At 48.3% G+C, this 24,805-nt stretch overlaps 3 protein-coding genes across 4 annotated transcripts in view; 1 reads left to right on the forward strand and 2 right to left on the reverse strand.

The window, feature by feature from the left end:
* The window catches only part of LOC310814122 (E3 ubiquitin-protein ligase MSL2-like), a 7,045-nt gene extending 224 nt beyond the window's left edge, over positions 1–6,821 (reverse strand). Inside the window, exons 1-3 of one of the 2 annotated variants that reach the window (XM_083683417.1) lie at positions 6,755–6,821; positions 3,254–4,683; positions 1–2,903 (exon numbers count right to left, since the gene is read on the reverse strand). The exon at positions 1–2,903 is cut by the window's left edge and continues 224 nt beyond it. In XM_083683417.1, the coding sequence (XP_083539543.1) occupies positions 2,595–2,903; positions 3,254–4,603 (1,659 nt within the window). In that variant the 5' untranslated portion in view covers positions 4,604–4,683; positions 6,755–6,821 and the 3' untranslated portion in view covers positions 1–2,594. Of the gene's footprint in view, positions 2,904–3,253; positions 4,684–5,482 lie in introns of both variants that reach the window. The other variant, XM_083683416.1, reaches the window with a different exon arrangement.
* Positions 6,822–7,283: 462 nt separating this feature from the next.
* pccb (propionyl-CoA carboxylase subunit beta) lies at positions 7,284–12,428 on the forward strand (the record flags this gene model as incomplete). Its single annotated transcript, XM_083683427.1, has 15 exons — positions 7,284–7,520; positions 7,703–7,822; positions 7,917–7,985; positions 8,144–8,200; positions 8,424–8,537; positions 8,859–8,969; positions 9,211–9,319; positions 9,526–9,646; positions 9,751–9,832; positions 10,215–10,338; positions 10,630–10,737; positions 11,020–11,120; positions 11,234–11,332; positions 11,436–11,535; positions 11,630–12,428. The coding sequence occupies 15 exons, from the start codon at positions 7,284–7,286 to the stop codon at positions 11,749–11,751; spliced, it is 1,674 nt and encodes a 557-aa protein (XP_083539553.1). The 3' UTR covers positions 11,752–12,428.
* Positions 12,429–15,008: 2,580 nt separating this feature from the next.
* On the reverse strand, positions 15,009–24,769 carry stag1a (STAG1 cohesin complex component a). The gene is made up of 27 exons (XM_083683224.1): positions 24,569–24,769; positions 24,272–24,423; positions 24,065–24,138; positions 23,637–23,760; positions 23,432–23,530; positions 23,218–23,297; positions 22,891–22,998; positions 22,629–22,743; positions 22,356–22,473; positions 22,035–22,138; positions 21,760–21,852; positions 21,543–21,632; positions 20,977–21,180; positions 20,764–20,834; positions 20,426–20,594; positions 19,924–20,016; positions 19,585–19,759; positions 19,095–19,234; positions 18,746–18,847; positions 18,359–18,507; positions 18,059–18,187; positions 17,706–17,914; positions 17,370–17,535; positions 17,155–17,271; positions 16,923–17,037; positions 16,698–16,778; positions 15,009–16,400 (listed from the first exon to the last, which is right to left on the reverse strand). The coding sequence occupies exons 1-27, from the start codon at positions 24,747–24,749 to the stop codon at positions 16,377–16,379; spliced, it is 3,282 nt and encodes a 1,093-aa protein (XP_083539350.1). The 5' UTR covers positions 24,750–24,769; the 3' UTR covers positions 15,009–16,376.
* Between the last annotated feature and the right edge of the window lie 36 nt (positions 24,770–24,805).

Genomic DNA, 24,805 nt, shown 5'->3' on the forward strand with positions numbered 1-24,805 from the left:
ACGGGTGATTGGTCAGCCCATTCGGTTAAAGTAAGTGTTCAGTCAGTCAGGCATTTCTCAGTAACCCATGGCGATGGTTGTTTACCTATCCATGTGGGACTAAGTAAACAAGAGGAGTGCTCTCGCTCTCTCTGTCTCTTTCCCTCCCTGCCTCCCTCACCTCCCCATTCTCTTTTTGGTCACCAGAGCTGCGTTCCATTCCAGAACGTTGTTCCCATCCGACCTGCCCTCACTCACTCCCCCTTCACAGATCTGATAAGAGCACGGGAGCTGCAGCTGGATAGTTCTCACTGTACAGCTTACACCTATCCAGTCCCATCAGATCAGTGAAGGGGAAGGGAACGAGGCCAAACTGCAGGGGAACACCTTTCTGAAATGGAACACAGCAGAGAATAGGAAGAAAGAGCTGCGTCCCAAGAAAGAGCTGCGTAGTCTTTGTCTTCTTATTCCTTTGTGTCTCCCTCACTTCCATCCTCAAAACGCATACAGTGTACATGTACACTCACTGAGCACTTTATTAGGAACACCTGTACACCTTCTCATGGTGGAGGTGATGTAATAGTGTGGGGAATGTTTTCTTGGCACACTTTGGGCCTGTTAATACCAATCAGTCATCGCTTGAATGCCACAGCCTATTTGAGTATTGTTGCTGACCATGTGCATCCCTTCATGGCCACAATTTACCCATCTTCTAATGGCTACTTCCAGCATGATAATGCACCATGTCACAAAGCAAAAGTCGTCTCAAACTGGTTTCATGAACATGACAATGAGTTCAGTGTTCTTCAGTGGCCTTCCCAGTCACCGGATCTGAATCCAATAGAAGACCTTTGGGATGTGGTAGAACGGGAGATTCACAGCTTGAAAGTGCACCTGAAAAATCTGCAGGAATTGCGTGGTGCAATCTTGTCATCATGGGCCATAATCTCAAAGGAATTTTTCCAACATCTTGTGGAATCAATGCCAGGAAGAATTGAGGCTGTTTTGAGAGCAAGGGGAGGCCCTACCCAGTATTAGTATAGTGTTCCTAATAAAGTGCTGTTGAGTGTAGGTTGTCCTCCAAGCAAGGAGAGAGGATGCGAGAAAGAGAAAGACTGTTGGGACACACAGACACATCAGAAACACAAACACAGAGGTCCCCACTCTGAGGTATATGTGGGGGTTTAAAGGTGCCTGAACACAGACACATGAAAACATGGCATCAGAGATCCTCAAACACTCGATTATCAAAAATAAGTATTTCATCAGTTTGTCAGGGATCAGCCATAACACTACTACGGTAAAGACATACGCACAACAGAACACACAGTGTTTATAGAATAACAACCCCTCCTATGGCTTCTGTTTCTCTACCTGGCTGACACACGCAGGAGCCTCATCCCTCACCAGTACATGCGCGCGCATGCATGCAGGCACGCGTACACACTACATACAGTATACACAATTCTCACAGAACAAAACACTATGCTCTGTGTCTACAAACGACAGCACTGTAAACAAGATAACTGTTTGTGTGAAAGGAGGGTGCGCGGGTGTGTGTGTGTGTGTGTGTACACACGGGCGCACGCAGGCTGGAAAGCTGTTCATGAGGATTCCCGAGGTGCTATTGCTATGGTAACCAAGAAGGATTCAAGTTGTTATTTGGCCAATCAATCTGAGTAAGTGCTTCAGAAACCCCGCCTCCCCTGGTAACATCACAGGAAGTCATCTCGACAGGAGCGGCCAATAACACGCTCCCTTCCTGAACGACTCCTCCTACGTAGAGTCAAATTCATTAAGACAAACAAAATAGCAACTGTTACACAACGATAAACAGAGACACAACTTCAGAGAGCAGGAATGCGGCGTAGTAAATAATAGTGGAGCCGTGACAAGATCTTCTCTGAGCCAGACAACAGATTATGTTAATCCGGTCTGAGGCTGAGAGCACGCACACGCCTGATCCCTGCTTTGGGGTTCCTGATGAAGCCCATCTGACACACATAAACACTTCAACATGGGGTCAACGAGGATACATACGGCACATGGTTCTGAGTGAGTGAAAGCCAACGCTGTGACCTGATAACATGAACATGACACACTGATTTGATTACTCACTCTCTCTCACTCACTCTCTCTCACACACACACACACACACACACACACACACACACACACACACACACACTTCAGGATTCCTCTCGCATCTGTCTAATATGAACCACAAGCTGCTCTGGAAGTACAGGATGGCTTGGGGACCAAATCTGTCCCAGCTTTAGCAACCTTTGTCCTCGTCAGTGGTTGACTAAAGCAGAAAGAGACTGGTACACAAGCACAATAGAGGCGGCTTTGGCAGACCCACCACACTACTCCTCACCTAAAGCTGTCTCTCCAAATGAACAGACCAGAGAAGGGAACAGAACAAAACAGGACAGGACAGACCCACATAGGACAGACCCACATAGGACAGACCTAATAGCTGCCTTAGATCGCCCCCTTCAGTCCTAGGAGGGGCGTGGAGATGGACAGACTGATCAGCAGTCACAGTCAATCAAGTGAGCAGTGTGTGCAGTCCACCCAATGAGACGTCGGGAGTCGTCGACCCCCTCGTCCAATCAGCAGTGGAAGCCGAGGTCCAAGCTGTCTTCGTAGGCGGGGTCTCGAGGCGGGCTGGGCGAGAGAAAGGCAGCGGCAACGGGAGCTCCCGTGGCCGTGGTGACGTTGATGAGGGCGTTGCCGTGGACGCTGCTGGTGGCCGGGTTGCGCAGGGCAGCCGCGGCGGCAGTGATGCTGGTGAGGTTGATGCCGAGCGTGAGGCGCGTCTGCTCCAGGGCTTTCTCCGGCACGGCGAACGCCTCCAGTTTCTTCTCCCCGTTAGCCATGTAGGAGTTCTGGCAGCCGCGGCAGATACAGTCCAGACATGCCTGGGAATCAGAATCAGAATCGTAATCATGGATGAGAATTTGTAGGTTTGGAATGGAGCAAAGATCAAATATGAAGCAACACTATTCTCTACAGGCAACCATTTGAGTTGCACGCCAGTATACCCGCCCACTGAGTCACTTAGCCTCGATTCTCATCAAATATCTGAATATGTAACTCAAACCAGAGAACCTAAATGTGGTTCTCTGTGGCTCAGTTGGTAGAGCATGGCGCTAACAATGCTTAGGTTGTGGGTTCGGTTATATATTAGTAACTAGTTTAGCGTTTCTTTTTTTTTGTGAAAAGCCTTGATTCTACATTCAATGTATTGAACAAATATTAGAATGGTCACCTTGCGGTTGGAGTAGCAGGGGCAGCGCTGGCCACGGCAGGTCAACACAGAGGGGTTCTGGGTGGCTCTGCCACACTTACAGCCCTTCTTCTCCACAGGCTTCTTGTAGAGGGGTTTGGAGGGACTGGGGGGCAGGAGGCAGCCAGAGAGCAGCCGGTGGTCCCGGGGTCTGTCTTTGGCCTTCGGCCCCACAGCTCGGGCCCTGCCGGCGTGAGGTCTCTTGGGGCCCTGCTCGGGGAGTTTCCTCACACCCTTACCAGGGGTTAGAGAGGGGGGGCGGCTGGGTTTGGGATGCCCCCCGTTGGAAAGGGGTGTGTGAGTGGGGATGTTAGGCAAAGGGGCGGGGGGCTGTGTGTGTGGCGTGTGAGGCGGGGCTGGGGTAGGGGTGGGTGGAGGAGTGTGTGTAGGGTTGCGAGCGTGAGAGCCCTGCAGAATGCAGGCTATCGGGAGGGGTTGGACTCTCTCTCGGTCACTCTCAGAGTGCGACCGTTTGCGGCTGAGCCGGACTGTGGGGGGCGCGGGGACGGGCGGGGGATGAGGGGAGGTGCCAGTGTGTGCGTGCGCGTTGTGGAGTGCGACTGCGTGTGTCCTGTCCGGCTGTATGTGGTTGTAAGTGTGTGTCCTGTATGTCGGTACGTGAGAGTCTATACTGGGATGAAGGGGATCTAGAGTCTGTAACACCTGTTCCACGCTGAGCAGCAGTACACCCCCCTCTTCTCCTTCCATGCTGGCCGTACCCCCCTCCCTAAGTGAACAGACACCCCCAGGTGTGGTGGCAGCTAAAGGTCTGGGGGCCAGGCCTACTTCCAGTCCCCCACAGCCAGGCCCAGCCTCTCTCTTTCCTCCCCCAGCCCCCTCTTCAGCAACAGCCTCGGCCGTCACTTCAGGCTCAGGCAGTCCACCCCCACCTAGTGGCTGTTCCTCAACTGGGTCACACACCTCCAGCTCTGGGGAGGAGGGAGCCAGATCTTCTAGTACTGCTCCATTACACCCCTGGGGTCCGTTCAGACAAGGGGGGGGGACAGCAGGGTGAGGGTGAGGGAGGCTGGGTGGATGCACGAGTGGGGGAGGTGGAGGGGTAAGCGGTGTGAGGGGGACAGAAGGATTCAGCTCCTCCAAGACTGGGCTGCTAGGCTCTTCTGTCTCCAGCCCCTCTGCTCCTAGCCCCTCCTCCAGCAGGGTCATGATCTCCAGAGACCCGCCCAGCTGGCTGTTGATTTGCTGTAGCAGCGGGGAGTGAGTGATGTACCGGCACAGCTGCCTATAACAGTTGACCAGCAGGGACAGCTGGTTGTTCTCCTGGAAGCAGGAGTAGTCCTTACACCAGCTACATGAGGGCTTCAGCTGCATCCTCTGGCCCTTGCAGGCCCGACACACATAGTGCTGACATGTAGAGTTGGTGGGGGCTATGGGGTCCTGCAGCAGGTTACCTAAGAGGAGATACAAGGGAGAGAGAAATCACTGACTGACTAGAAGAGCGCTACATCTACTGATAATCCATCCACCTCTCTATCAATCAGTCCATTCATCCATCCCTCCCTCCCTCCGGCTTATTCAGAGTACTGTGCATTTCATCTCATCCTGCAGTTCTGATTATGTGTTTATCAGGTCCTTTCATTCAAAGTGGTTCATTTTGAAAATAAGACACAAATAAAAATGCTGTGGTTGTAGTAGCAGAAATGACAGGATTTCAAAGTATGCATCATAATAATTACGCTTCATATTTTTACAGATGTCACTGGCAGCAGTAAATCTCACAGCAATGTTTATTTGAACACCTGGCCCAGACTGACACAAACAGAGAGACTGTTGTTGGAGGACCCTCAGACTTGCTTAGCAACGCAGGAGGCCAGCTGCTGCTGGGGCTGAGCCTTCGTTGCCAAGGAGACCCGGTGGTGAACCGTGACAGCGCGTGCGCGCGCGCACATACACAGCAAGCAATGATTGCTCAGAGAGGAAACTATGACACACAACGATTACCATAATGACTGACAGAGTAAAATGTCATTAAAGGTCCTAAAGATAAAAATTAAATACGACAATAATATGAAAATAATAAATATGCCATAATGGTGAAAAATAGATTACATATTTACCAACTTGATATTAATGCTTGTCTGATTTAAATCATGCAAAATGTTACATGAAACACGCAAATACAGATGATGTTAGATAGCCGACATTCAAATCACAGCTCAAGTGGTGCTGGCACGGTGACGTTACACTCACCACAGACCAGACAGGAGAGGGACTGGCGGAAGAAGGGTAGCAGCTTGTACATCTCGGCTAAGGTATGGGGCTGCCGCGGGTCGCACTGCAGCACGGCCCGGCAGGCGGACACGTACAGAGCGGTGGCGTTAACGGGATTCATCTTCTCTTGGCACTACCGCCTCGGAGAGCGCCAGCTCGGGGGAAACACACACCGACCACAGCCCCCACTCAGAACCAAAGCTTCTCCGGATGGAGATTGCTAGTTAGCCCGCTCCAATCCCACGGAGCTCAATCAGTCGTCCAGTTAAGTCAATGAACGGCGGGTCAATAGCTAATCAATCAAGCCAAAACATTACTGATGGATCAACACAAGCGCACAGCCAAGCATAGCGCATCATCGATTTGGTTTTGTCCATAGCCCGAAATCCACCCAAATAATCATATTTGATCAAGCTAGCGTGAAGCCCGTTCTGGTGCTGCTATTGGCTAGCTAGACGTCAAACATCGCTAGGTTCTTCGAGTAGCAATATCACTCATTACAATCGTTTGCATCAGTAGCCAATTCAAAGACATAACCGCGGACCGTTCTGGCTTGCTTCGAAGCCCTTCATTCTCAGATTTGTGTTCAACTTGAACACCGAAGTGTGTGATTGTTCTTCGTCTTTGTCTCCAACCGGGAATGCATCAGGTGAAACAGCAGTTCCTGCCGATTCAAAACCGATCAAATGCATGCAGCAGCAGTTTTGAAATAATAATGAGCCAGCTTATTTGTCTATTACCCACCGCCTCCAGTGGTATATGATACAGCAGACCCCAGCTCCTGTGCGATTGATTTACAACTGGCTATGCAGCTAGGGTTATAGCTAGCCCACGCGCGCTCTTGTTTGTACACAATGGACCACAGCCACGACCAGTCCAAGATGGGTCCACTTGGTAAACAAAAAACCGGATACTGTTGATAGGTCCAACGAATCAAATAGGCCACAACAAAACGATGGTTGCGAATCAAAACAGGCCCTTTTCTTTAGCTAGCAAGATGCAGTGTTTTTGTTATAATGTTGGTTCGCGCTAGCTAGCTAGCTACCATATCCCTCTCTCACTCTCTAGTATCTTCTGGGTCTTTGCCAACGGAACGGCTATTTGCTGTTAGCCGCATTAAAATCCGGGATATAATCTTTGTAACATGTGGATTTGGTAATAGTACGTTTGTTACATAAAATCGGTATTGTCGGCTACACTAGTTTACGATAGTGGACAGCGGACGCTGCTTTGCTATTCATCATCTCCCACCTTTTCTCTTTCCTCATCAAACGCCACTCTCGCAACAGAAAGGTCCCGCGAGAATGTTGACGGTTACCCTGGTTACGCTTTTTATCCACTCCACGGGGCACGCACACCACACTGACTGTTACCGTACGAAGCACGTAACTATTTCGTTACTTGAAAGTCTCACAAAATCATGCATTAGCTAACAGTTTATTCTGTGTCACACATTTACATATGGCATATGGTTTTCGCAACTGGGTGGCTGTTGACGGGCTTTGGTGGGCGTTGGTCGAATTAACCACTCACGGAGCAGATCCCAAACCAAGAATGTGTAGTATTGATGGGAAGTGTAGTTGACTCCCGTGACATTCAGACAGCGGACGATAAACTACAATCCATCAAGCTTGTGCGAAACTTGTTGACTGCACAAGTCCCACCTCTTCAATAACTAACTTGCTAATGATTGGCCACTCAAATGAGAGCTCTTTGCGATTGGTCTAAATTATACAACAATTTATATTAGTCCCACCCACCGACACAGGGGCACACAGCAATGGCGGCTATTGCACGGAGCAGCAGTGGACTGCTCAGAGGGCTAAAAGCATCCTTTAAGAGTTTGGCACAGGTAAAGCATGGCGCCGCTTCAGCTGCCGTGGCAAGATCGAGCCTTCAGCAGAACTGCCGGTGGTATTCCGTTAGCCACCTGTCCGTGCAGGAACGTATCGATAATAAACGAAGGGTGGCTCTGGTCGGGGGAGGTCAGAAGAGAATCGACGCACAACACAAAAAGGTAAATAAAGCAAAAGGGTCTACGCGCAACTCAACAACTTTTTCGGCAGTTAGTGAGCTATTAATAAACTAGCATGTTGGAATGTTCTTATTGCTGTATATACGTTTAGAGACCATAAGCAAATGGCCCTATGCACAAACTGCACATGTGTTACTAACTACCTGGAAATGCCCTTCTACCAGGGCAAACTGACAGCTAGGGAGAGAGTGGAACTCCTGCTGGATCCAGACTCCTTTGTGGAATATGACATGTTTGTGGAACACCGGTGTTCAGACTTTGCTATGGAGGAAGACCGGAATAAGGTAAACATATCAACTCTCACAGATATCCAGGTTTGTCTCAGTGTCTAATGCGAGGTGTGTACATAATAGATTTACAGTCTCTCTCTCTCTCTAGTTCCCTGGGGACAGTGTTGTGACAGGGCAGGGGAGGATCAACGGAAGGCTGGTGTATGTCTTCAGTCAGGTACTCACATCACCTCTGTCTCTGGCCATGGTACAGCTGTGATACTGCCCTATGTATGCAGGGTACACAACTTTGAAATGCTGTGCGTCATTTGCGTCATGTGGTTTGGCCTGACTTTGACCAAGTCTCCCACTTTTCTCTCTTTCTCTCTGTCTCAGGACTTCACAGTGTTTGGGGGCAGTCTGTCTGGGGCTCATGCACAGAAGATCTGTAAGGTAAATTAGATGGATTTAAAAGACACTGTCTCTTTACATAATAGCAGTCTATATAATCACTACACTACTCACTTAGACTGTCACACACTATGCTAGTGGTTTTGTTGTGGTTTAGATTATGAACCAGGCAATGACGTGTGTGTGTGTGTGTGTGTGTGTGTGTGTGTGTGTGTGTGTGTGTGTGTGTGTGTGTGTGTGTGTGTGTGTGTGTGTGTGTGTATAGATCATGGACCAGGCGATGATGGTGGGTGCTCCAGTTATCGGCCTGAACGACTCTGGTGGAGCGAGGATCCAGGAGGGGGTGGAGTCTCTGGCTGGATATGCCGACATCTTCCTGGTGGGTTCAGAAGTTCTGTGTAACTGTATCCATGAGTGTGTGTGTGTATATGTGTCCATGTTTTGTGTTGTTGTATGTGTTAGGTATTTGTTAATGTTGATTACATGCGTGGTGTTGTATATGTGTATTTGTATAAATGTGTGATTGTATGTGAACTTATTTAAGTTGGTTGTACATGCCTAAATTCCCTGTAGTATTTCTTAACAGACTGTTGCTCTCTCTCGTGTGTGTGTGTGTGTGTGTGTGTGTGTGTGTGTGTGTGTGTGTGTGTGTGTGTGTGTGTGTGTGTGTGTGTGTGTGTGTGTGTGTGTGTGTGTACAGAGGAATGTGATGGCGTCAGGTGTGGTGCCTCAGATCTCTCTCATCATGGGTCCTTGTGCTGGAGGGGCCGTGTATTCTCCTGCCTTAACAGACTTCACCTTCATGGTCAAGGTAAGGAGCTCAAGGGTCAAAAGGAGTTCACACAGCGGCCTGATGCAGCACTGAAGTCATAGATGAGGTCTATCCAGAGCACAATGCAAATGTTTGAGGCTGCAGCTTAAATGAGACTCTATTACCCAGACTGTATAGTGCACTACTTTTGACAAGAACTCTGAAGCAACCATATGTGCACTGGTGGGAAAGAATAATTATGTGTGTGTGTGTGTGTGTGTGTGTGTGTGTGTGTGTGTAGGACACCTCGTATCTGTTCATCACTGGGCCTGATGTAGTGAAGTCCGTCACCAACGAGGATGTGACTCAGGAGGAGTTGGGAGGAGCCAAGACTCACACCACTGTGTCTGGTCAGTGTCACACACACATACACATACACACGTGATGCAGGAAGAGCTGAGAGGAGCCAAGACACACACAGCTGTGTCTGGTCAGTGTCTCACAAGTGCGCACTTACAGACACACACACACACACAAACACACACACAGATGTTGCATTGTGCTTGGCAGGTGTGTAAACTGTGTGTAGTAACTGTCCATACCCCCCCCCCCCCAGGTGTGGCCCACCATGCGTTTGAGAACGACATTGACGCTCTGCTCAACCTTAGAGACTTCTTCAACTTCTTGCCGCTTAGCAACCAGGACCCCGCCCCTGTCACTGAGTGCCACGACCCTAGGTACTCAATCACAGAGGTCCTACAACATAGATAAACCAATGACCTATCCCTCTTTTCTCTCATCCCTTTGCTTTACTCATCCTCCTCTCCCCTCCTCTCTGTAGCGATCGTCTGGTGCCTGGTCTGGACACCATCGTCCCATTTGAGACGACTAAAGCTTATGACATGCTGGACATCATCCATGGGGTACGCAATACACACACACACACACACACACACACACACTCTGTTACTGACACTTAGGGCTCACAACATGCCTGACATCATACAAGGGGTATGCAACACACACACACACACACACACACACACAAAGAAACAAAGAAACAGACACTCTGTTACTGACACATACGGCTTATGACATGCCTGATATCATCCAGGGGGTATGCAACATACACACACACACACACACACACACACACACACACACACACTCTTATGCTGACACACATGACTTACTGACATCACCCAGCCAGGGGAAGGCACACCTTCACTCCACTACGTTTGTCTGTCTTAGTACGTGTAGTTAACGTTCCCCCCGTCTGTATTTCCTCTGGTTGGAACCCTTCAGATCGTGGACGAGCGGGAGTTCTTTGAGATCATGCCGAGCTATGCCAAGAACATGGTAGTGGGATTCGCCCGCATGAATGGGCGCACGGTGGGCATCGTGGGGAACCAGCCTAAAGTGGCATCTGGTGAGTAGAGTGGAGGAGAGAGGGTAGGAGGAGAAGAGAGGAGGGGGGTGGGGAGGGAGAGGGGAGAGAGAGGGTGATAGCAGGACGGAGAAGCCCTTTGAAGGAGAGGGGGATGTTAAGACAAGGGAAGGAGGGCGTTGTTCAAGCTGGTATTATTTGGTATCTAGTCCATTATGAGATTATATCTTTTAGTTCTGGTTTCTTAGTGACTCTGTGACCTCTGCTCTGACTCTGTGACCTCTGCTCTGACTCTGTGACCTCTGCTCTGACTCTGTGACCTCTGCTCTACAGGTTGTTTGGATATTAACTCGTCAGTGAAAGGGGCTCGCTTTGTACGCTTCTGTGATGCTTTCAACATCCCTATTATCACTTTTGTGGACGTGCCTGGATTCTTGCCAGGTACACACGCGCGTGCGCACACAGACACGCACACACACACAGAGCCCAAAACTTCTCAAGGTCCATTGATTTATTTATTTTCTTATCCATGCCTTATTTGAGCAGGTATTGACAGATATTGGCACATTGAATATCCAATCATCTGATACATACAATCATCCACCACAGTTTGTATGTCTAGCTTGTACAAATGTTCAACACCCTGATCTGTTTTCTATCCCTCTTCTTCCCCCCTTCTCTCCCTCTACTTCTTCTACTCTTTCTCTCCTCCTCCCCTCCTAGGTACTGCTCAGGAGTACGGGGGCATCATCAGACATGGAGCCAAACTACTCTATGCCTTCGCAGAGGCCACAGTGCCCAAAATCACCATCATCACCAGGAAGGTGTGTCTGTGTGTGTGTGTCTGTGTGTGTGCGCGCGTGCGTGTAAGCAAGCCTAGCTATGGGTAAGGTGTGTGTGGCCTGACAGTCATTTAAAGCTTGTGTGTGTATTCCAGGCCTACGGTGGAGCATATGACGTGATGAGTTCCAAGCACTTGAGAGGAGACCTGAACTACGCCTGGCCCTCAGCTGAGGTGGCTGTGATGGGCGCCAAGGTAACCACACACACAAGCACAAGCGTCTCTGCAGTGATGCACAGAGTTTTCCTGGTTTTGTGTGATGTTTTGTGTGTGTGTGTGTGTTCTGTCTCCCACCCAGGGTGCCGTGCAGATCATCTTCAGAGGGAAGGAGAACCAGGCTGAGGCAGAGGCAGAATATGTGGAGAAGTTTGCCAACCCCTTCCCTGCTGCTATCAGAGGTGCACACTCACACTCTTATTTTGTACACTCACTCACTCCCCCCTACACTGCTCTGATTGTGTGTGTGTGTGTGTGTATGTATGTGTGTTTCAGGTTTTGTGGATGACATCATCGAGCCGTCGACCACTCGCAAGAGGATCTGCAGGGATCTGGAAGTTCTGTCCAGTAAGAAGCAGACCAACCCCTGGAAGAAACATGCAAACATTCCACTCTAATACAAACACACACACTTACCTGAGATACAACATCTGTCTGCCCACCCCTCCCTCAATGTGTCTGTCTGTGATGCTCCCATAGAATGGAGGCTCTCTTCTGAAGCCCAACTGGCGACCATATTGGCTGTACTGTTAGGAACAGTTGATCCATGCTATGAGACCGTTGGTGACCAGGAACTCTTATAGAAGTCAAATGCAGATCAGAAAAAAAAACAATAACAAATGTCTCTATATTCTACTGCAAAGTTCTATCTATACCCCTGATTCACACGACAGAACCGAGCTGAGCTGGTCTGGGCTGGCCTGGTTACACAGCCACCACAGTTACTGTAACAGTGCCGGAAAGGAAACTATCCGAGCCAGCACAGTATGGTTCGGATCAGCCCTGTAATTTACGTCTCCAACAAGTCTCCTTGTCATAACATATTGTCACATCATCTCTTCCTGTGCCGTCTCCCAGTGGTCTACATATGCAACCATGACAACTCATCCTAGTCTGTCTGTCATATGTAAAATGAATAATGAATTATGGAGCTGTCTGTCCTCTCCATTGGGTGTGTCTGTCTGTCCTCTACTTGAGACCCACCTGTCTGTAGCAGTCAGTGTTTTTGTATCTGATTTGATTAATACACCTGCTGTGACTCCCTGAGACTAGTTTACTAAATAAAACGATGAATTTTGAAGTGAAACCTGTGTGTGTGTGTGTGTGTGTGTGTGTGTTCCGTAGGTAGTTGATCACAAGAGGGTCAGCTAGGGGCTAGATCAGTAGTATGATGTGGTACATGTGGGATATTCTTTATAGGGGGTGCTGAGTACAGCATACAGTATATGGGGGAGACATGGGCCTGACCATTCAAACATACAGTGCCCTGCGTAAGTAATGGGACACTGAAGCATTTCTTCGTCTTTTGGCTCTGTACTCAAAAAAGTTTGGAGTTTAAATCAAACAATTTAAATATTCTCAGCTATATCATATACATCAATGGTTATACGATATAGATAGATACAACTTTATTTTTCCCAGGGGGAACTTGTATCTACTGATACAATGTTTGTTTTTTAACAGAGGAGAATGGACAACTACTAATAACGTCACAGCGGATTGAAATTCCATTATTCCGTTATGACATCATACCTTCTTCACCTTGCATTGTCATTAGATTATCATGAAGATGGAATGAGTGGTTGCTAAAACATTTCAAATGATAACACTATCTGCATCATTTAAGTTTTTGAAAACACGCATCAATTATGTCATAATCAAAATCTAGGATTATTTAAAAAAAAAAAAAAAGAATTCCCGGGAAACAGAACCAAACATACTAATTGTGTTCTTTTCACCAAAGAAACAAAATTAGCTACATTCACAACACAAACATTGCTGATTAGATGCAATCGTGTGAGACTATGAATTCTAAAGGCTTCCAGTTCTACCGGTCTCAGACTGCTCATTCAGGCCTCTACTCCCCCATTACCAGTGAGGAGGAGCTCCAAAGTGACTCTGACAGCGACCACTTGTCAGGTAAGAGCTAAATCTTATTTTCTACTTTATCTACTAATCTTTGTTATTTAGTTGTATTCATAATTGTGACCATATAGGAGGCCTCTCCTGTTTGGTCCACAGATGATTGGGACTTCTCTCCTGCTGGGCCAAGAGTAGGGAGCCCTGTAAGGAGCCAATCTGAGATCACTATCCTTCAATCTTGGCTCTTGGGACTTGCTCTCTCAGATCTCGTCTGTAGTCCAGCTCCAGCTCAAGCCACACCCATCCAGTCCTGCCAGGCTGGGAATAATCTCTCAGCGCTCTACTCCCCCATTACCAGTGACAAGGAGCTGTTCCAGAGTGACATGGACTCTGGCTACTCCTCAGGTAAGGGGTCTTTCTGTCTAGAGTTTGAACATTTTGAATTTGTATGTTGCTGTCATTTCCAGTAAATTGTTCATGTGACTTAATCATGGTTTTCTCTCTTGATCCTCAGCTGAGGACATTTCTCCAGTTGTATGTGGAGAAGGGAGCCCTGAGCGCCTGGTCAGTCCCTGGGAGTCTCCAGAGCACATGGCCGTAAGTCCTCCTGCCAGTCCCCACTCTTCTGGTTTTACCCCCATCCAATCCATCCAGTCCAACCTTGCTCTCTCTCATCTCCACTCTTCCATTGCTAGTGAGGAAGAGCCCCAAAATGACTCTGACACTGACCAACCCTCAGGTAAGAGGTCTACCTCTACCTGCTAATCTTTGATGATCAGTAAATATATGGCACTTTGTTTGAGTAAGTTGCTCCGATCTAAGATTGTTCATCTTTATTCACAGATCTGGGCTTGACTCCTAGTAATGTGCATAGAGTGGAGAGGCCCGGACACCTGGTGGTGGATGCCTCCCCTCTTGCAGAGGCCTCACTCCCCTCCTCTTCTGTCGAGGTATCCTCCAGAAAGAGAGCATGGGGGGACTATGGAGGACAGAGCTGGAGCCCCAATCCTCAGCCTGGTCCCTCCAAGAAACCAAGGGTCAGCTGCAGTGCTCAGCCAAACCAAGACAAGAGGGGCAGAGAGAGTGGAGACGGACCAGAGGTCCACCCAGACCACAAGAGAGCCAGGAAATGAGAGCATGTCTCAAGCCTGGTCCCAGAACTAAATGAGGACATGGGGACTTGAAGCATCCAGTTTATCTTTAGAATTAATTATATTTTGGTACATTTCATTGCAGTATTATTGACTCTTTGTAAGGTCTTTTGGAAACATAGTTTAAGATAGGATTTTAAGATAGTAGTCTTAGTATATTTTGATCTTTTCTTCTTGCATTCATAGCCTGAGATATGTCTATGATACATCTTAGTACAGGTGGGTATAAGAAAAAGTATTGGTATAATTATAAGTAGGCTATAGGTAATGTGTGAATTTTGAATAAATAACATTTAAGATTATCACTGGCTATGCTGTTTTTTGTTGCACAATGTGGACACAATATCATATTGCAAAATAGCAAACACTTGGGTCAACACTTGATATTTCCACTGGATATGGTTGAAAACAAGTGTTAAAGTAAAGAACAATAATTGAATACGATAACCAAATGAAACAAACCTGTGCATGCAGAGAGTGAATGTATGAGTCAAGCGCTTCTCATTTTAAGTACTATACCAGGTCCATGGGTTATTGTTTCATTAATTACGTAAAAGTAAGGCTAATATTGCAGACCTCTCACAAAATGGTTATTGGCATGTTCATGGCAATTTAGTTAATAATCTGAGGCACACACATGATCCAGAAATTGATTACAGATTTTATTTTTAAAAAAGAATTTCAATAAGTACACAGAAAAAAAAAGCTGTTTTAGAGCGCTAAAGGGCAGGTGATGTTGCTCACGCTTCTGAAAGAGCCAATTGTCTCTGATATTTACAAATGGACAGCCAAACAAGCCAAAGGGGGCACAGGGGTGGCAGGTCTCAGTGATAAACCAACCAATGGTGATATGACACTGGTATTAGTCTGACCTTTCAACTCCAAATGACGCTTTGTCACCATGCCACAACACCACACAAGTACACTTTATGGTGCTCAGCTGACATGGTATCCTATGGCAACAGCCAAGGCTTCCACCAATCAGATTCGAGTTGTGGGTTATATAAGCATGTAGGCCACAATTTGGCAACAAAGAAGATACATACATATTCAGAAAGAGCTGTACAAACATCAGCCAAAAACAAAACTCACTTGATTTAAAACTTTGTACTAAAGCTACTGAATTCAAAATATCTTTTTATTTATCTTTCTTGTTTTTTTCTTCTTTTGTTTTAAAAAGTTGTGATTCTGTGGTGTGAGTATGAAGTGGACGGAGTGACTCAACACCTGTCTGCTGCAGCTGTCCAATGATAATGCTCCCTTCTCTCTGACCACACCCAGAACACAATTACATATGTAAATCCTTCCATGTCAGTCAAACCCATTCACTACTGTGTGTGTTTCACACATCACCAACACAGTACACATCATCATCACCACAGACAAGGGAACAGGGGTCTGAGACAGAGTGGGTGTGTAAATAAAAGAGTAAAGATTTATAACATTTAATATTGAGATCACCTGTCGGGTGAAATTAAACAGTCTGATTTGATCTGAGAGCGCGACACCAGGGGGACTGTACAGGGCGTCGCACTGCCAAATGGTGGAATCAAGCAGCCGCACGTCCGACTGTATAGCTGGACGCACTGGGGCACGCGTACCACTGAGCCAGCTGAGATATTAGCCAGGGGGCTAACAAAGCTAACGCTAACAGAGTTAAAACACATCTGTGGGACCCAATGGGGGGGGGGGGGGAGGAGTTCCTCTCTAAGTGTACAACATCCTGTACTATATTCTGTACGATATTCGGAGGGTTGAGCGAGATCCTCCGGTCGGCCTGCAGTGAGTGGATCCCTGGAGCTTCAAGGTGGACTCCAGCTGATTGCAGGTCCCATCATTGGTTCCACTCCACACCCACACACAAATCCACTGATAGAGAAAAAGGTTCTTAAGTTTTTTTGTTTTTTTTTCTTCCAGATAAGTTTGATTGACAAGCGATGTCAGACAGACAGCCTCTCCTGCTCCAGGTCCTAAGATCCTGGCTTCAGGAACGCTGCCGTTTAACCAGATCAGAACATGGGCATGGTGAATCCCTAGGAGAGAGAGAGAGAGAGAGAGATCAGAGGGAGCATGACCAACGACAGACCAACTGAACTGTTGCGTCCATCAGCCTCAGGGACGTCTCTGTACATAGAGGGGGGGGGGGGGAGTTCCCAGACTCTGATTAAGCCTAGTCCTGAGTTAGTGAGTTTGAGGTAGGAGGGACTTGTCGTCTGTTGTGGTCTGCTATGGCACTGCTGCTATACTACTGAGCCATGACAGTGGTGCAGAGGAGTGTGTGTTGAGTGAGACCTGTGTGTGTGTGTGTGTGTGTGTGTGTGTGTACTCACCGACTCATCCTCGATCATGGCCGCAGAGTCAAAGAAGTCTGGTCTCAGCTCCGCCCGCTCTCGCCTGTTCCTAGATGGAGGCTGGAAACGACAGAACACAGAAAAAAAATCAAGAAAGAACGAATAAATGGAGTGAGTGAATGCATTAATAAATGAGTGGAGGAATGAATTAAACAATAAATTAGGAGAGGCTACTGATGTGAGGGTGTTAGTGATGTCACGAACCAGGTCGATAACCATCGTGTCCTCAAACTCCTCGTTCATGTCCTCCAGCTGCCCTCGCGATGACATCATGACATCCTCAAAGATTGGCTCGGCGTCATCCTCCATCAGCCCGCGCCTGCAGCAGGGAGAGGGAAGTCAGTACACACACACAAACTCTGAATGAGTAAGCTCATTGCTTTCACTGATATCATCTGTCACACACACACACACACACACACACACACACACTTACACAGTCTGCCTGACGCCCTGGTTGCTGCGGGCCTTCATGTAGTTCATGGCCGTCCGGTCCTTCCTGTTCACCTCGTCCATCTTCTGCTGGCCCAGCCATGACATCTGCATCTGAGGACTAACACATAGGGTTACACACACACACACACACACACACACACACACACTCGCTCAGGACCTGGGATGTGTGTGTGTTTGGTGTGTGTGTGTTCTTACTTGTGTACGTAGTCGTTCTCTGAGCCGGGCTCTGAGTCGGGGTCGGGCATGTGTTCTGTCCCCCTGTTCTCTCGGAGCACAGTGGAGGTCAGCTGTGGTGTCTGCAGTGCCCCTGGTGTCTGCAGGGTGTCATTACGCATCAACCACGAGCCCTCCACACTCTCCTCTGCAGACAGACAGACAAGACAGACAGAGACATTTCAACACAAGGCATTTTGTCAAATAATGACAAACTGGGACTTTATTGGGCATTCTTCAAATACTCAAAATCATTTACTCCCAGTAGTAGGGCGGGTGTGTGTGTGTGTGTGTGTGTGTGTGTGTGCGTGTACCCACCCTCTATGCGTTTCTTATGTATGGGGGCGGGCGTTCGGCCCTTCTTGCTACGGACTGAGCCGGTCTTGCTGCTGGCGCCCGAGGTAACAGACATCCGGTCCTCGTCTCCTCCCGTTAACAGACTGTTCCGGTAGGAGATCAACGGCAGCCATACGTCCTCCCGACGCTCGGACATGGCCTCCGACATGAACTTCTCCAGATAGGAGTGGCTGAGAGGAGATATGTAATAATATATATATATAATTTATATATATATATATATACACACACACACACACACACACACACACACACACACACACACACTCACTCACTCACTCACTCACTCACTCACTCACTCACTCTGTACTTACACAGTCTTCTTGTCCTGGCGCAGCAGTTTGGAAGAGAACTCACAGAGCACCTCCAGGAAGGCGAGGTTAGGAGGAGGGAACTCTGCACCACGAGGGTTCTGGTACTTAAACGCAAACTCTATCCCGTCCCTGAGAGAGAAAGAGAGAGGGAGGGAAAAAGAAAGGAAAGAGAGAAAGGAACGAGCCATTAGAACAGAAGACGTGTACAATCCCCCGATATCAGCTTTCAAAATAGCTATACATGTATGTTGAGCGTGTTTAAGTTTGTATGCGTGGATGTGTGTGTGTGGTATAGCATACTTGTGCAGCGTAGCGACGGCCTCTCTGGTCTTGATCTGATCCAGGCCGAAGGTGAGGGCGAAGCGTCGCGCCAGCTCCTTGATGCCACTCACATGAGAGGAGGTACGATCCAGAGTAGGACCCTGCTCCTGCAGCAGCTCATTAAACAGCTGCAACACGCAAACACAACAGGTAGTGAGGAACACTTTATGTAGCCTATATGAAGACTTTATGTAGCCTGTATGAAGACTTGAAGTAGCCTGTATGAAGACTTTATGTAGCCTGTATGAAGACTTTATGTAGCCTGTATGAAGACTTTATGTAGCCTGTATGAAGACTTTATGTAGCCTGTATGAAGACTTTATGTAGCCTGTATGAAGACTTTATGTAGCCTGTATGAAGACCCACCTGCTGCAAACTGAGGATGAGGGTCTTGGCACACAGGATCTTGTCCGTCTGTCTGGTCTTACTCAACGTCTCCTTGATGATATCTCCATAATCATTATAGTACTGGAGAGAGAGAGAGAGAGAGAGAGAGAGAGAGAGAGAGAGAGAGGAGAAAGAGAGAGAGAAAACAGTTACATCTCAGGCTCACATTTATGGTTAAATCACAGGTAGGAACAAAAACAAAAGAATGATTTTTGTTTGATTCAGGTTTATGAAGGTTGAGTTGAAGTTGGACCACCCTCACTTAACAGTTAAGAACCAGAGCCATCTATGACTTATCCCGTTCCCAACCCCACACACACACACACACCTTCATGTAGTGTTTGAAGATGTCCGCTGCTGCGGGCATGTCTACGATGTCGAAGATGATGAGTTTGCTGAAGGCCGCCAGCAGGTTCCTCCTCTTGTGGAGAGCCTCAATCTTATTGGCCTCATCCTCCTCGTCTCCTTCTACACACAGACAGAGAGAGAGGAAAAGAGGCAATAAAATGACAATTCAACCTTTATTTATAGAATGACTGAATTCACCAATGACTGCTCTCTTATTTCTACTTCATCTCCGTTCCTAACACCACCCTGCATGTGTAAAGTGTGTGTGCGCGTGCATGTCTTACCCATGCTCTGGCTCTCGTCGTCCTGGTTTCTGAAAACGTGTTCCAATGCGTGTGTGTTTGTGTGTGTGTGTGTCTCTAAACCATGGTCTGGTTCTCGTCATCCTGGTTTCTGAAAACGTATTCCAGTATATGTGTGTATATGTGTGTGTGTGTGTGTGTGTGTGTGTGTGTGTGTCTCTAACTAACCCATGCTCTGGTTCTCGTCGTCCTGGTCTATGAAGACATGGTCCAGTATGAAGGTGAGCAGCTCGTTCTGTAAGGTACTGTCAGGGTTGAACACCAGCGGCTGCAGAGCCTCTCTCCCTCCAGACAGCAGCTGGTGGCTGAAGATCATCAGCAGGTCACACAGCAACATGAAGGCCTGCAGGAGGAAAACATCCATCATCATCAAAATTACCATCATCATCATAATTAACCACCACCATCATCAAAATTAACCACCACCACCGTCATCAAAATTACCATCATCATTATTATCATAATTAACCACCACCACCATCATCATCATCCATCATCATGGTGTACCTGTTCTTTGACGGGTGTGTTGACGTTTGACAGACACTGCTGACACACGGCGAGGAAAGACTTCACCACTCTCCTCAGAGCCACCAGGTCATCCTACACACACACACACACACACACACACACACACACACACACACACACACACACACACACACACACACACACACACACACACACACACACACACACACACACACACACACACGGTAAAGCATCGGAATACATCAAAATGGAGCGGAGTATAACAGAGCAAAAATATGTAAGATATCATTTGGTAGTAGGATGTATTGTCTATACTAACGCGTTGTCTGTCTATTGTGATGACTACATTTTGCTGTAAAGCTGCTATCACGGCCCGGTCAAACAACGAACAAAATCGATCATTTATCTCAAGGGACTTCCTAAAAAGTTAAATGTATGAATTCATCCATTTTAAAGGGAACCCCTGTGGGGGGCACTGTTTACTGCTGTAGGGTCAGTGGTGGACAGTACAGTACCGTACCTTGCTGGGGGCTCCCTCCGTGACCTTGACCAGCTGCCAGAGGATGGAGTAGTGGGAACACTGGAGGGCCTGGACAGCTATCTGCTCCGGCATGGAGCCCTGCTCGATCCCGGCCTTCAGCAGGCGGTAGCAGCTCCCAAACAGGTCCCACCGCGTCAGGTCATGGGCACTGGAGAGAGAACAGACAGACAGACAGACAGACAGACACACACAGACGTTTATCAAAATGTTGCCACTTCAAATACAGCTACAGCTAACTAGATGCTCTAAAAATTTAATGTTTGTATTTATTTTTCAGAGAGAGAGAGAGCGGGAGGGAGGGAGGTAGAGAGTCGCACTTGTGGAAGGCAGTGAGTCTCTTGAGGGTAGAGAGAACGTTATATATATCGTCGTCATCGGCCTCTTCGCCCTGTAACAACACACACGAGTTAGAAAGAAAGACACACACGCACACACACGTATTTCAACTTCCTGAGACACCATCTTGTCATCACTCGCGCACACCCACACCCACACACACACACCCACACACACGCACACACGCCCCCCACCTCCTGCAGCAGGTCTTCCACGGTGTGGGCGAATCGGTCAGTCATCTCGTCTATGAGCTGTGAGCGGGCGATGTCCACCCGGTTCATGATGGTGTACTCCTCGGAGCAGAGGATGCTGTAGGTCTTACTGCAGGCCTCCAGCACCTCCGCCTCGATGTGCTTCTCCACCACCAGACGGATCTGCTTCAGCAACGCGTCCAAGTGCTGTGGGAGGAGGGGGGGGAGAAGGTGGGACAGACAGACAGACAGACAGACAGAGGAGGGAGAGAGAGAGAGGATCAGTATGTATAGCACACGTCTAACTTTCTTTCAAAGCCATGTACTGTATCAAACAATCAACGGCCTCTTATAACGGTGTCAGACTGCAGCAAGTGAAGATGATACATGAAGATACACTCCGTTGTTGCACATTTTTGTTAATCTAATTAAACTTAGTACACTCTATTCGACATTGACCCTTTAACATGGCCTGTGTCAGTAAATGCTGTTTGAGGAGTCAGTTCCTTTACACACACTCAACACACACATGCAAACGCACACATACACACACACAAGCGCTCGCCTACCTTCTCCATTCGTCCAGCGCTGTATACATCCAGATCAAAGAACATAGGAATCTGCAGCAAGTTAGCCACCTTCTCAGAGTCAGCCTGGTACTGCACAACACACACACACACACACACACAGGAATCAATCAATCAATCAATCAATCACCAACTTGGACAGCTTCATGGGGAGAGCAGCTGTGTGTGTGTGTGTGTGTGTGTGTGTGTGTGTCCTTACCTTGGACAATAACATGGGCAGGGCCATGATGAAGTGCTCTGTGAGTTTGTTCTTGTCGTCTATCTGAGTCTTCCTCTCTTTTGCCGTCAGGACCTGAGAGAGACAGAGAGACAAACACACAGCTTAGTGCAGGGCCACTTCACACAGCACACACGTGTGTGTGTGTGTGTTTATGGTAGAAGCTCATGTGTTTGTGTGGGTTTCGTTGCGCCCTTAAACGTGACGATATGGTCATTTACACTTGTTTCACAGTGGACCCAGGTTTGTACACATACCCTTTTGCCGGTGCCCCTGCCAACAGGTGGGTGGGCCTCTGCGGCCTGCCGTATGGTGCACACCATCAACTCTATCAGAGCCGTCTCCTGCCGGTCCAACAACACTACACAGAACGGGGGGGGGGGGGGGGGGGGGTAGTTGGTTATTAAACCTTTCAAGAAAGACACACAACATACATCGTATCAAATGGAAACCCCACCCGTGCGCTGAGATCCAATATTGTATTGAGTAGCGTAACAGAGTTTAAGAGCTTAAGGCCGATTCGTGCCGCATCGACGACAACGACAACGCCGCCAGGGCTCTGTGTGTTTCTGTCTTACCCTCCTCTCCTTGGACCGGCTCCTCCAGCAGCAGCTCAGTCATACACTCCCAGTCCTTGAGGAGCTCCTGAGAGCTCTCCCACAGAGAGTCCACCAGGTACGCTGCATGTTCATGGAGCTGGGGACAGACACAGACAGACAGACAGACAGACAGACAGACAGAGAAACAAAAAGAGAAGCATTTGTAAGCATGCATCTGTGTAATAAGTGTGTTTAATTGAGTATGTGCGTGCGTGCGTGTGTGTGTGTGTACGTGCGTGTGTGGTGTTTTACCTCGCTCTCCAGGAAGAAGAGCACTAGCATACGGATGAGGTTTCCATTGGGACTGCTCCTCCCTCTGCGCTTAGCCAACGCTTCTTCAGCTTGGGGGTCATGTCTACTGAACAACCTGAGAGAGAGGGAGGGAGGGGGAGGTAGAGAGAGAGGGAGGTAGAGATCATGAGAGGGAGGTAATTAGAGAGGAGAGGGGCGAGAGACACTGCTTCTCCTCTCTTCCACTTGCTTGTGAGAACTCCCGTTTCCCAGACTGACTTACTTCCGGTGCAGGAACTCTCCCGCGGCGACGGCGACAGGTCGGTGGGCGGAGTAAACCAGGTGGTACACGTTCTCACAATCCTCATTGGACAACGCATCCTCACTGCCCCTGAAACAGCCAATCGCAGACACAGTCAATCTCAGAGAGAGAGGGGGAGAGAGAGAGGGAGAAAGAGAGACAGAAAGTGAGAGAGACAGAGAGAGAGAGAGGCCACAGTGTTGTACAGATGGAAAAGGTAGAGCTGAGACAAGCAAGGGAAGGTAGATTGGTGCAGGTGGGCATGTTGAAGGTGTGGTATTGATGGTGGAAAGGTGAAGGGATACTCACTGCAGTACGAGGGTGACCAGTCGGATGGCCTCCACGGCCACGTCGTACTCCTTATCCAGAGTCATCGACACAATACGGTCCTACACACACACACACACACACACACACTTGCTTACTATGTGTTGTAACATGGTTTACAGTTTGAACAGAAACTGAAGTGGTTATTGTGGCATTGGTTAGTACTTTATAGGTGGTGTGTTCACTAAGGGTTTACCTTGAAGCGGTTGGTGAAGAGCTCTAGTTTGGGGAAGAGTTCTCTGTTGGTGTAGAGATTCTGGAGAGCCTTCAAACACTTCAGACGCACCTCACCTTGCTAGAGAGAGAAAGAGAGAAGAACCACATTTGAATCCCTTACAGGCCAGAGGAGGACAGGTAGCTGGTGTGTGTGTGTGTTTGTGTGTGTGTGTGTGTGAACATACTCGGTCGTGTAGTGTCCAGCCCACGTATTTCAGGTAGCTGTCATTGAGAAAAGCATCGCTGTACATCTTCATCCAGACTCCGATCTCCTCAATACAGATGGCCCTGATTTCAGCTATTGCGTCCCTGAGGAGCATCATCATCATCATCACCACAACAACAACCACTACAGACAGCAGTGTTACAGGCTAAGATGTAGTCAGAACCCGCATCCCAATTCTCCACCCTTTTCCCTGAAGTGTGCACGTGTCTGCTCCCCTTCACAGATTTAAAAGCATCGGATCGATGTAACAGCCCATGCTTACACCCACCCTATGTTTTTAACTCTGTGTAAAGGAGTAGACACTTCTATGTTTTTAACTCTGTGTAGCAAGGTGGATACTTCGGGGAGAAGAGTGGACAGATGGGCGAAGGGAAGAGTGTAGGGTACCTGTAGCGGTGGACGAAGATGCCCTTAAAGATGGAGTTCATCATGTTCTCTATCTCATCCTGGTTCTCTTGGAGCTGTGGGGTGGGTGGGGGGACAGAATTAGAGGAGGATGTCATCAACCCATTCAAATACTCTGTCCAAAAACAACCTCCAGGCCAATCACCACTAAGGGAAGGGAGGAGGGGCCACATCCAACCAATAGCATACCTCCTTCCTCTTCTGCAGCAGCAGCTCCAGCTTGTCGTTGGCCCGTTTGCCGGCCATCTTGTTCCTCTCTGCCTCGTACTGCCGCTGCGTGTTGTCCTGGTGGATACTCAGGTTCAACGCTACGTTCACCAACGCAGTCATCAACTTCATGGCTACGGAGAGAACGAGAGGGAGGGAGGGAGGGGGGGGAGAGGGAGGAAGGGAGAGGGAAAGGGGTAAAGAAGACATCAAATGCCTTTCTCAGCTTCTTTAAAAGAAATACACACACATACACACACCTCCCTCTGTGTCTCTCACCTGCGAGCGTACTGGTGTGTCTGAAGGCTCGGACCTGGGAGTCCGACAGTCCCGTGAGGAGGGATATGACCGTGTCCATCATGTACTCATCGTAGATGATGCTGTACTGACACTGGCGGATCAGTACGCCGATGAACTCACAAAAATTATACCGGAACTTCTTCCACAGCGGCCCAGGCATGGTGAGAGGGTAGTCCCCACTGTCCTATAGAGGAGAACCCAAATCAAATCAAACTT

Source organism: Argentina silus (assembly GCF_951799395.1).
Source record: "Argentina silus genome assembly, chromosome: 13".
NCBI classification, from domain to species: Eukaryota; Metazoa; Chordata; class Actinopteri; order Argentiniformes; family Argentinidae; genus Argentina; species Argentina silus.

What these genes read in the sequence shown, in the direction of transcription:
- stag1a (XM_083683224.1), bottom strand. Translation starts at nt 24,749, where the DNA reads ATGCCTGGGCCGCTGTGGAAGAAGTTCCGGTATAATTTTTGTGAGTTC. An exon ending in TGCCCATGTTATTGTCCAAG is followed by an intron (nt 21,633 to 21,759) that starts GTAAGGACACAC and finishes TGTGTTGTGCAG; the next exon opens with TACCAGGCTGACTCTGAGAA. An exon ending in GCGCTGGACGAATGGAGAAG is followed by an intron (nt 21,181 to 21,542) that starts GTAGGCGAGCGC and finishes CTCCTCCCACAG; the next exon opens with CACTTGGACGCGTTGCTGAA.